Genomic DNA, 12,761 nt, shown 5'->3' with positions numbered 1-12,761 from the left:
GCCTTCCCATTGGGGTGAATTGGGACATTGGGAACTATAAGTATAGCTACAGCAATTGACTGTTACAGTAAACAGTAAGACAAACACTGCATCCATATGAGTGCTATTTTTTTATGGAATTTTCACATAGTCGATTCCCAGAGATGTTTTCCAGACTTTTAAAAAGGCTTATGTAGCAAAGCTAGGAAAATGGCTAAGCCAGCTTCACATCTGCAATTAGCTCTTTCAGGACAAAAGCCCTTTATTAGATCAAAGCAGATAACCGCTTTTCTAGTTGCAAACCGGGGCGGACTGGCCATGGACTCTACAGGGAAATTTCCCAGCTGGCCGCCCAAGTCCTCCTCACGGCTGCTGGCCAGGTACATAATGATCCGATACTCTTAGCATTAATAAATGCTAGGAGCATCAGGTACTTATGCACCTGGCAGGCAGCCCCAGATGCCATGCTGAATTCAACTGTATCACTGTCCTCAGTATGGTGGTAGGGTAGTATTTTTTTTTTATGCTACACTGTGGTATCTGGTTTTGCTGGGGCGGTATTTTGTGCTGTTCTTTGGTATTTCTAGCCCTACCTACTTCTGTTGTCCCTGCCTATTTGTGGCTTGTTTTGGCCCTGCCTACTTGTACTGCCCTGCCTTCTGTCAATTTCTACACGCCTACAACATGGTGCCACTTGTATTTTTTATTTATTTTTTCTCAGGGCCACTTTAAAGGGAACCTGTCACCGGGATTTTGTGTATAGAGCTGAGGACATGGGTTGCTAGATCACCGCTAGCACATCCGCAATACCCAGTCCCCGTAGCTCTGTGTTCTTTTATTGTGTAAAAAAAACCTGATTTGATACATATGCAAATTAGCATAAAAGAGTCATATCTTACTTATGTGACCAGAGAAGAGTCATATTTTCAAGCTCTGACTCATCTCAGGTTAATTTGCATATGTATCAAATAGTTTTTTTTACACAATAAAAGCAAACAGAGCTTTGGGGACTGGATATTGCGGATGTGCTAGTGGCCATCTAGCAACCCATGTCCTCAGCTCTATACACAAAATCCACGTGACAGGTTCCCTTTAAGTTCCCGTTGGGTACTATTTCTATTATGGAGACCAGATGATATACGCAATGATAATTGTAGGCCAGACAATGCTCAACTTGATTTCTGGGTAAAACATATGCATATTAGAATGTCTGCAAAGAAAAAATGGGGTTAGTCGGCACATGCACCTTGCCATGGCTGAAAGCACAAAAACAAACACAATGCAACAGCACTCCACAAATAAAGTAAATACAGTGCTAATGCTACGCTCATAAATGTGAGATTCTTGGCAAATACATTTTGTGCAAAATTATTTGTGCCTGTCCGCCAACGACATGGCGATCTCTTTAGGACCATACTGGCCTCCATTAAATTCATGGAATGCAGGTTCCACATGCATGCTGATCCAACTCTGTATTTTACCTCTCCTGGTGCCAAATGGCCTTCAGTAAATACAGGTAGAGCAGGCTACAGCTTTATACTTCCACTGATTTAAAGAGGTTGTCTCATAATGGACAATGGCGGCATATCGCTAGCGGTGGGACCTGCACCTATATAGAGAGCGGAGCCCTGAAAGTGAAAAAGGGCGCACTGCGCATGTGAAGCCACCCACCATTCATTTTCTAAGGGGCCGGCGAAAATAGCCGAGCGCTAGCTCGGCTATTTCCGTCTGCCCCATAGAAAATGAATGGAGGGTGCATGCGCAGTGCGCCCTCCTTCACTTTCGGGGCTCCGTTCTCTATATAGGTGCGGGTCCCATTGGTGGGACCCGCACCTATAAGACAATGGGGGCATATCCTAGCGATATGCCCCTATATCCTAGCGATATGCCCCTATATCCTAGCGATATGCCCCTATATCCTAGCGATATGCCCCTATATCCTAGCGATATGCCCCTATATCCTAGCGATATGCCCCTATATCCTAGCGATATGCCCCTATATCCTAGCGATATGCCCCTATATCCTAGCGATATGCCCCTATATCCTAGCGATATGCCCCTATACCCTAGCGATATGCCCCTATACCCTAGCGATATGCCCCTATACCCTAGCGATATGCCCCTATACCCTAGCGATATGCCCCCATTGTCCTTGATGAGACAACCCCTTTAAAATCAGCCTATGGGACAGACATGTTAGTGAGGAGTGCAGGACCAGTGGAAACTGCAAAGAAGAAAAGGTTAGTCGGCACACCCCAGTGCACAGGTGCACATTATTTTGTGTAATATCCACTGGCAACCAACAGATAGGTTTAGGAAAGCTAATTTGAATATGTTTCCCAGAAACCCAGAGGGGCATCGCCTGGCCTACAATATTGCTTACTCATACTCTGCATACTAGGAGCTCGCCATAATGACAGGGTACCCCTTAGACAACCCATACATATTGTTGAGGAACACGTTTGTATACTAGACTCTCTCTCTGACTTATGAGTGATAATTCTGAAATAGAAATATACAGATGTAGCCATCCTTAACTTTCCTCTTTAAAAGACATGTCCTTATGAGCACAGTCACATATGACTCCTATAAGTGTCCCAGATATTATTAGGCATAGCAGTGACATGACAAGGCCATATTCATGTAACAATACTGCTCCAACCCACCTAGCACATCCTTTATGCATATTTTCAGCCACTTTTGTTATTTATATGCTTCCACGGTGTGCACCAGTCATCAACATGGCACAGAACTTGTTTTTCTGTCACTTTTATAAGTCAACTCCACTATATTGGGGAATGTGTGTGTGTGTGTGTGTGTGTGTAAAATAAGATTACGTGCTTAAATGACCCCACACTGCCACTCTGATTCCCACTAGTCCCCCAGCACTCACATTAATTGTTCATGTGACTATTGCAGCCAGTCACTGGTGTCAGAAGTCACGTACATGAATGGCGCACAATCTTGAAGGCCAGTGATCGGCAGGAGCGGTCACATGAATGATACAATGGCACGAGTGCTTCATGGGCTTCTAAAAGCGTAATTTTTTTTATTTTTTATAAAATTCTCAGAAAACAAGCAACTCCAGCAAAAGTTTTTATAAAGTTTTTGAAACACTTTTATTTGAGGGTCTCTGTAGAGTATGTTTAACATTTGCGTAAGTAAATCTTCAGACGCATATGTAGAACAACATTTTTTGGCCTCCATTGGGTCGGTATTTGCCAAAGGTTGCAGCACAGCAGTCTGTTAATCCATACAAAGCCATCCGGTATAAAAAGGTATACTGTGTTTTTTGTTCCCTTTTTAGCTGCATATGGGGGGGGGAGGCTACTCAGTGACATTCATTAAACTAGCATTCCCACAAAAAATTTTATTCTCTGATCTGTTAGAAAGGTGCATGTAATCTTCTCATCAGTGTCTGTATTTGTGAGTTATCCCCTCCCTTCGGATTCTCAGCTGTGTCATGTGTCCAGCAATCAGACTTTCCAATGGACACAGGACAGGAAGTCAGTTAAATTCTCTATTCATTCTTATGAGATTGACATTGAGGCTCCCATAGGAAGACCTAGAGAATCCTGTCCACACGTAAGCTGCTGTGTTATTTGGAAAGTCTGGCATAGCTGTGGATCAGAAGGGAGGGGATAACTCACAAATCCAGACACTGATGAGATTACATTCACTACAGATTAGATCTGGTACCTTTCTAACAGTTCAGAGAAAACATTTTTTCTCGCTCATATCATTGGGGGACACAGGACCGTGGGTATAGCTTGCTGCTGCCACTAGGAGGCGACACTAGGCTGAAAGCTATTAGCTCCTCCCCTGCAGGCTATACCCCCTCCAGCCTGGAGAGAGCATATCAGTTTTTAGCTTAGTGTCGTAGGAGGCAGACCTCCCTGCAGGGTGGCGTTTTTATTTTTTCTTCTGATTTTATTATTTTTATCTTTAATTCACAGACTACTGGAAGGGGGCACAGGGTCGCCTGCGTCCCTGTATCCCCGGGAGGCTGGCCGGTGTATCTAAGTCACCGCCTTGCCTCCCCCAAGAAGGCAAAGTGGACCAGGGCAGCCTCGCTCCCCTGCTTCCCCCCAGCAAGAGGGCCACCCTCTCTTCAGCCCTTCTCTGCCCGGACCCCTGTCGCATGGTGCCAGCGGTCATAGGGTGGCCCTGCTGGTGTTGCATCATAGGGTGAAGAACACAGATGAAGACAGGTAAGTAATCTGCTTCATCCCCCTAGCTGCAGGAGAACCTCCTCCATCTTCGACCCCCCTCCCCCCCCCCCCCCGTCCATCCGTCCGTCAGCCCGATCTCCGGCCTCACTGCTCTCGCCGCACGGCCGCTCTGCGGCATATCGGGTCTATTTATTAGAGGCGGCGGCATAGCACACATTACCTTTTAGCCGCAGTGGTTCCAGTACCGCTGCGGTCAGGGCTGGACATGGGGAACATAGGCATTCTGACCTCACTTCAGCATTAGGCTGCCGTTCCCGGGCTGAAAGGGGGCGTGGCTACCCGGACCGGAAGGGGGCGTGGCATGCAGTTTCTGGTCTGGAAGGGGCGTGGCTTGCCGGGCCTGGCTGGAAGGGGGCGTGGTTTATTCTCCCGCCCCGATTCAGCTTCCTGATTCTTCCTCGGCGCTGCGTGGGTAGGACACAGGACCTGGGACCTCCATACTGGTAGGCAATCGATACCCCCATCCAGCAGGAGATTTGACCATGTCTGACCCGGCCACAACCCCCCCCAGGCACCCTGTAGGACCACTTACTATGCCTGCTCCTTATGTTCTGAGAAATTCCCTCGTGGTCAGTCACTTCACTATCACTGTGCTCTGCATGTCAGAAACCTGCACAGAGCCATCCCCCTAGGGCACAACAGCCCACAGAAGCCCTGGAGCGGCCTGTCCAGGGGGAACCAGACTGGGCAAGGTCCCTGTCACGGGCAGTGGAAGACCTCTCAAAAATCTCCCATTCCACCCTTTCATTGCTGGGTCGTTTGGTAGAGAAATCACCACCGGCGCAACCCGCACAGTCGCATAGCGCACAAACCAGAGGCAGACTTCCTAGTAAGCGCCCCAGAGCAGGCACTCGTTCCTCCTCTGACGCCTCAGCATCCCCCCCTGCTCCTGGTTCCCATTCACAGGCGTCCTCCCTTTTAGGCGACGCACTGTCAGAAGGAGAGCTTGGGGATTCGGATGCAGATATGGATCCGGAGCACTCTTCTCAGATTGCATCCATGGTGGATAGCCTGATATCGGCAATAAGGGACACCTTCCAGGTTCAGGAGGACCTTCCCTCCACTAACCAACAAGGGGTGTCATTTGTGCATACAAAGCAGAACCCCAAATCGTTCCCATTACACGACGATTTTTCTATCGTTGTCACGAAGGCTTGGGACCAGCCAGGTTTGCGTTTCATTATTCCGAAACGCCTAGACCTACTCTACCCTTTTCCACGCGAGTCCGTGGACAAATGGTCCTCCCCACCAAAGGTGGACCCACCGGTTGCTCGCTTGGCAAAATTCACTACCATCCCGGTGGCGGATGGCTCGTCCCTCCAGGATCCAGTGGACCGCCGCATAGAGTCACTCTCTAAGTCGATCTTTACGGCGAGCGGTTCGGCATTGCGGCCGATTTTCGCCTCTGCCTGGGTAGCCAAAGCAGTTTCGGAGTGGTCCTTCCGTTTGAACCAGGACATAGCGTCCGACCTCCCTCCCGCTGAACTTCAATCGTCAGCGCTCCAAATTTCTCAGGCAGGGAAATATCTCTGTGAAGCGGCTCTGGATGCTGGGACTATGATCGCCCGTTCCTCAGCTCTCGCCACTTCCATCCGCCGGGAGTTGTGGCTCAAGGCCTGGAAAGCCGATTCCTCATCTAAGCGCTCCCTGTTGAGGCTTCCGTTCTCGGGGTCTCGGCTATTTGGGTCCAAATTAGATGAGATTATTTCGGAGGCTACGGGTGGAAAAAGCACCCATTTTCAGTCCAGAACTTCATCTTCTCGCTTTCAGTCCTTTCGCCGCTTTTCGGGCACTCGTTCAGCACCCACCTCAGCGGCGGGGTCGCCCAATCAGGATCGGCGGAAAGGACCGTCCTTTAAGCCCCAGCAGGCCTGGCGTCCGCGGCCTCAGCAGCCTCGCACAGCCCCAGGTAAGCAGCCTTCAGCATGAAGGTTTGTCCCCACCCTCACAGGTGGGGGGGCGTCGTCTCCTGTTTCAGGAGATTTGGCACGCCCATATTCCGGACGCATGGGCGCTCGAGGTTGTCTCCTCGGGCTACAAAATAGAGTTCAGGTCTCTTCCCCCCCAACCGCTTCTTCCTCTCCCAGCCCTCCAGGGATCCCATCCGGGCCGCGGCTCTTTTGCACGCAGTCCAGTCACTTCTCTCACGGGGGGTGATTTCCCCTGTTCCCTTGGAGGAGCAGTTTACGGGTTTTTATTCCAACCTGTTTGTGGTCCCCAAAAAGGAGGGCGATGTGAGGCCAGTGCTGGACCTAAAACTGTTGAACCGTTATCTGCAGGTTCAAAGGTTCAGGATGGAGTCCCTCCGTTCCGTGGTTGCTTCACTGGTGAAAGGGGAGCACATGGTGTCCTTAGACATCCAGGATGCATATCTCCACATCCCCATCGCCACAGCCCACCAACGGTTCCTTCGATTTGCCATCCAGGCAGCTCATTACCAGTTCGTCGCTCTGCCGTTCGGTCTGGCGACGGCTCCGCGAGTATTTACAAAAGTTCTTGCCCCTCTTCTGGGGATTCTGCGGTCCAGAGGCATTACTCTTCTTCCGTATCTGGACGACATCTTAATCAAGGCACCTACAGCGGCTCAATGCGAAGAGTCTTCAGATTACGATGAGCACCCTCACTCGCTTCAGGTGGATTATCAACCTGAGGAAGTCATGCCTGTCTCCCACCACTCAGATCAGATTCTTGGGCATGACACTGGACTCCGAGGCTGCTGTGGTGCGTCTACCACTGGACAAGATATTGGACATTCAGAGGACGGTGCGTCTGCTCATTCAGCGCCGCAGGGTGTCGATTCGCAGCTGCATGCGAGTACTGGGCCTGATGGTGGCCTCCTTCGAGGCGATTCCATTCGCCCAGTTCCACACCAGGGATTTTCAGAGGCTCATTTTGTCCTCCTGGGACAAGTCCCGGGATTCTCTGGACCTCAGGATCTCTCTGTCCCACCCAGTGTGCGCGGCTCTTGGCTGGTGGATGGTACCGGACCACCTGTCCTCGGGGAAGTCCTTCCTTCCAGTGTCATGGACGGTGGTCACGACCGACGCCAGCCTCAGCGGCTGGGGAGGGGTCTTTGGTACCCGGACAGCCCAAGGCGTTTGTCTCCGTCGGAGTCCAAACTACCTATCAATATACTGGAGCTCCGGGCCATCTACCTCTCCCTCTGCCATTGGACCCCCTACTTGCAGGGCCGTCCGGTCAGGATACAGTCAGACAACGCTACAGCGGTTGCCTATATCAACCACCAAGGGGGGACTCGCAGCGGAACGGTGATGAACGAGGCCGCAAGGATTCTGCAGTGGGCGGAAGCCCATGTTCCGGTGATCTCGGCTATATTCATCCCGGGTGTGGACAATTGGACAGCGGACTTCCTCAGCCGAACGACGGTGGACTCGGGGGAGTGGTCTCTCCATCCGGAGGTGTTCGAGGACCTTTGTCTCCGGTGGGGACGCCCAGAAGTGGATCTGATGGCGTCCAGGCTAAATCACAAACTCCCGTGCTTTCTGTCTCGCGCAAGAGATCCGATGGCGTACGACGTGGACGCCCTCGTGGCTCCGTGGGACAACTTTACGTTTCTGTACGTGTTCCCTCCGTTACCGCTCCTACCTCGGATCCTACGCAGAATCAGGATGGAGGGCATTCAGACGCTTCTGATCGCCCCAGACTGGCCTCGTCGAGCTTGGTACTCAGAGCTCATTCTTCTTCTGGGAGACGCGCCGTGGCCCCTTCCACTCAGGCCCGACCTGCTCTCACAGGGCCCAGTCTTCCACCAGGGTTTAAATACGCTACGTTTAACGGCGTGGCTATTGAAACCTTCCTGTTGAAGCAAAGAGGTTTCTCCGATGCGGTTGTTCGCACGATGATTAGGGCTAGGAAGCCCTCCTCCGCCAAGATCTATTATCGGACGTGGAAATCTTTCCTCAAATTCTGTGAGGACAGGGATCTTCCTCCCAGGCAGTTTTCCCTCCCTACGGTGCTGGCTTTCCTTCAGGCGGGTTTAGAGCTGGGACTAGCTCTGAGTTCGCTGAAAGGTCAGGTTTCTGCTCTTTCCATTTTTTTCCAGCGTACACTGGCGGTGTTGGGTCCGGTCAAGACTTTCATACAGGGAGTGGCTCACACCGCAGTCCCTTATCGGCCACCGTTGCATTCCTGGGACCTGAATCTGGTGCTGGTAGCGCTCCAGTCCGAGCCATTTGAACCTCTGCGATCAGTCTCCCTTCGCATGCTTTCATGAAAGGTTGCGTTTCTGGTTGCAATTACCTCCATCCGGCGGGTGTCGGAACTGGCGGCTCTCTCGTCCAAAGAGCCCTTCTTGGTGTTTCATCAAGACAAGGTAGTACTCCGGACAGTGCCGTCCTTCCTGCCGAAGGTGGTGTCGGCGTTTCATGTTAATGAGGACATTGTTCTGCCCTCTTTTTGCCCTGAGTCTTCTCATCCTAGGGAGGTGGCTCTCCACCGTCTGGATGTGGTACGGGCCTTGCGGATCTACCTGGCAGTGGTGGCCCCTTTTAGACGTACGGACTCCCTGTTCGTAATCTCGGAAGGTCCTCGTAAAGGTTTGGCAGCCTCGAAGGTGACGATTGCTCGGTGGATTAGATCGGCCATTGCAGAGGCCTACCGCTCTAAGGGCAAGGTTCCTCCTCCCGGTATCACGGCTCACTCTACCAGGGCGGTCGGGGCTTCTTGGGCTCACCTTCACCATGCTTCGGCGTCTCAATTGTGTAAGGCAGCGACTTGGTCCTCTTTACACACCTTCACGAAATTTTACCGAGTGCATTCTTTCGCCTCGGCGGATGCTGCTCTTGGCCGCAGAGTTTTGCAGGCCGCAGTGTAGTGTCTTACCGGAGGGAGTTGGTTTTGTTCTGGGCCAGTGGTTGTTTCCCGCCCCGGGGACTGCTTTAGGACGTCCCACGGTCCTGTGTCCCCCAATGATATGAGCGAGAAAACAAGATTTTTGTGAACTCACCTGTAAAATCTCTTTCTCGCTTTATTCATTGGGGGACACGGCACCCACCCATTTTTTCTTTTGAGGCCAGTGGGTCCGAGTTGCCGGTTGGGGCTGGTGTCCGGTTAGATTTTTTTGTTGGGCAGTGGTCCTTACTGGTTGTGTTTTGTTTCGGTACTGTTTCTCCTACTGCTGAAGCACAAACTGATATGCTCTCTCCAGGCTGGAGGGGGTATAGCCTGCAGGGGAGGAGCTAACAGCTTTCAGCCTAGTGTCGCCTCCTAGTGGCAGCAGCAAGCTATACCCACGGTCCTGTGTCCCCCAATGAATAAAGCGAGAAAGAGATTTTACAGGTGAGTTCACAAAAATCTTGTTTTTGTGGGAGTGCTGCTTTAAATATATGCGCACACACAGTGTGAAAGAGCCCTGACAGAATAAATACAAGACCAGTGTGACAGAATAAAGACATTTTTATGGAATCTTAACCCACTCTGTTTGTCTCTTCTCTTCTAGATGTTGCTTTGGGCGTTTTTGATGTTGTTGTCACAGATCGATCATGTCCAGAATCCATCTTAAAATGTGCCCAAGCCCTGGCCCTTCCAGTAGTTTCTTCTGAGTGGATTATTCAGAGTCTTATCCATGGGGAGAAAGTTGGTTACAATAACCACCCTAAATACAAACATGATTATGTTCCCAGTTAAGAAGACCACACTACTCCCACTGCCCTTTTTATCAACTTTATTTTTGCTGCTCTTTGCATTGTGCATACTGTGTTTTAGATAGTTTTAAATGTGTGTGTGGTTTTCCCCACTGTTTGCATGTGTTTACTTGTACATAGTTTTAACTGCTGGACTTTTATGACAAAAATAAATGTTCAATCTACTTGTTTAAAACATGTTTTCTTCATGTCCATTTTATGTACTGTATATTTCAGTTATTAAATCACTCTTTACAAATCTCTATAGTGAGTATTTATAAGAGAAGGGTACAAAGTAGTAATGTGTCCTTCCCAGGCAAAGTACTGTCTTCATAGATTTGTGAGCAGTTTGATGTTGTGCTAGAAACTAGTGGAGCTTCAGCTTGACAAGAAACTTTGATATATACTTCTGATCATGTATGTCAGAGACAAGTTAGCATTTATGCATCTGTGTCATTTTGAGTTTCTCCTATGCCTTTCAGATCTTGTTACCATTTTCTGTTCAGTTTATCGAAAAACTGACTTTTAGTTGTCTTAACACCTTAAGGACCCTGCCATTTTTCACCTTAAGGACCAGGCCATTTTTTGCAAATCTGACCTGTCACTTTACCGTATGTGTGATAACTTTAAAACGCTTTAACTTTTTCAGAGATTTTTTTTTCTCAGCACATATTGTACTTCTTGGTAAATTTGAGTCAAAATATTTCATTTTTATTTATAAAAAAAATACAAAATTTACCAAAAATTGGGAAAAATTGGCAATTTTCTAAATTTTAATTTCTATGCTTTAAAAACAGATAGTGATACCTCCTAAAATAGTTATTACTTTACATTTCCCATATGTCTACTTCATGTTTGGATCATTTTGTAAATGACATTTTCTTTTTTTGGGACGTTAGAAGGCTTAGAAGTTTAGAAGCAAATCTTGAAATTTTTCTGAAAATTTCCAAAACCCACTTTTTAAGGAATGGCCCCATTTTAGAAAGTACACCTCTCAAGGTATTCAAAACTGATTTTACAAACTTTAACCCTTTTAGTTAAAGAATTAAAGAGAATTAAAGGAAAATGGAGATGAAATTTCTGAATTTCACTTTTTTGGCAGATTTAACATTTTAATCCATTTTTTTTTTTCAAGTAACCAAGCAAGGGTTAACAGCCAAACAAAACTCAATATTTATTACCCTGATTTTGTAGTTTACAGAAACACCCCATATGTGGTCTTAAACTGCTGCACGGGCACATGGCAGTGCGCAGAAGGAAAGGAACGCCATATGGTTTTTGGAGGGCAGATTTCACTGGGATAATTTTAAGTTGCCATGTCACATTTGAAGACCCCCTGGTGCACCCTTAGAGTAGGAACTCCAAAAAAAGACCCCATTTTGGAAACTACGTGATGAGGTGGCAGTTTTGTTGATACCATTTTAGGGTACATATGATTTTTGGTTGCTCTATTACACTTTGTGAGGCAAGGTAACAAAAAATTTGCTGTTTTGGCACCGTTTTTATTTCTGGTTATTTACAGTGTTCATCTGACAGATTAGATCATGTGGTATTTTTATAGAGCAGGTTGTTACGGACACGACAATACCAAATATGACTTTTTTGGGGTTGTTTGTTTCAGTTTTACATAATAAAACATTTTTGAAAAAAATTCTTTTTTTAGTGTCTCCATATTCTGAAAGCCATAGATTTTTTTTATTTTTTGGGCAACTGTCTTATGTAGGAGCTCATTATTTTTGGTATGAGATGACTGATACTATTTTAGGGTGCATATGACTTTTTGATCGCTTGGTATTACACTTTTTGTGATCTAAGGTGACAAAAAAAATTGCTTTTTTGACAGCGGTTTAATTATTTTTATTTTTATTTTTTTTACGGTTTTCACCTGAGGGGTTAGGTCATTTGGTATTTTTATAGAGCAGGTTGTTACGGACGTGGCGATACCTTATGTCTACTTTTTTGTTTATTTAAAGGAACACTGTCTCCTGGATTTCACTTACTGAGCTATTAACATCACCACATCAGTCTCCACGATTTACATTAAAATATACTAGTTTTACTGCCCCGTGTCTTGTAATTTGTCTATAAAATCGATTTTATTAATATGCTAATTACCTCAATAAGTAGCCCAAGGGACTGTCCCTCAGGCCGTTGGCGCCCAGCACTGCCCCACTGCTAATTTATACACTCCTCTTCGCCGACGTAATGTTTGTGCAGTGCCCGTAATCCCGTACATGCACCCTGGATACACATGTCAGCGCCCGTAACACCGCGTCCTGCCATCGGCCTCACAGAACTCATTGCGCATGTGCCAGCTTCGCTCGACCCGGAAAGGAAGAGTTCTGTGAGGCAGATGCCAGGACACCGAGCAGGCGCTGACGTGTATCCAGGGCGCATGCGGGGGATTATGGGCGCTGCACAAACATTACGTTGGCGAAGAGGAGTGAATAAATCAGCTGTGGGGCGGTGCTGGGCTCCGAAGTAATGGGCGCGGCTGGGCTCCAACGACCAGAGGGACAGCCCCTTGGGCTCCTTATTGAGGTAATTAGCATATTAATAGACAAATTACAAGACACAGGGCAGTAATACTAGTATATTTTAATGTAAATCGTGGAGACTGATGTGGTGATGTTAATAGCTCAGTAAGTGAAATCCAGGTGACAGTGTCCCTTTTAAGTTTTACACAATAACCGCATTTGAAAAAAAATAATAATAAAAAATAAATAAATCATGTTTTAGTGTCTCCATAGTTTTTTTTTTGGGCGATTGTCTTAGGTAGGGTCTCATTTTTTGCCGGATAAGATGACTGACTGGTGTGATTTTGGGGTGCGTATGACTTTTTGATCGCTTGTTAAACTGTTTGTGATGTAAGGTGACAAAAAATTGCTTTTTTAGCACAGTTTTTTAT

At 47.7% G+C, this 12,761-nt stretch overlaps 1 protein-coding gene across 2 annotated transcripts in view; it reads left to right on the top strand.

Annotated features, from left to right (window-relative positions):
• The window catches only part of TP53BP1 (tumor protein p53 binding protein 1), a 130,181-nt gene extending 120,138 nt beyond the window's left edge, over positions 1 to 10,043 (top strand). For both annotated transcript variants that reach the window (XM_040414085.1, XM_040414084.1), the window contains one exon: positions 9,670 to 10,043. In XM_040414085.1, coding sequence (XP_040270019.1) covers positions 9,670 to 9,857 — 188 coding nt within the window. In that variant the 3' untranslated portion in view covers positions 9,858 to 10,043. The remainder of the gene's footprint in view (positions 1 to 9,669) is intronic.
• Positions 10,044 to 12,761: the final 2,718 nt, after the last annotated feature.

The sequence above is a fragment of the Bufo bufo genome, chromosome 1, assembly GCF_905171765.1.
Source record: "Bufo bufo chromosome 1, aBufBuf1.1, whole genome shotgun sequence".
In the NCBI taxonomy this organism is placed as follows: Eukaryota; Metazoa; Chordata; class Amphibia; order Anura; family Bufonidae; genus Bufo; species Bufo bufo.
Note: the sequence above shows the minus strand (reverse complement) of the source record. Positions and strands in the feature narration are given on the sequence as shown.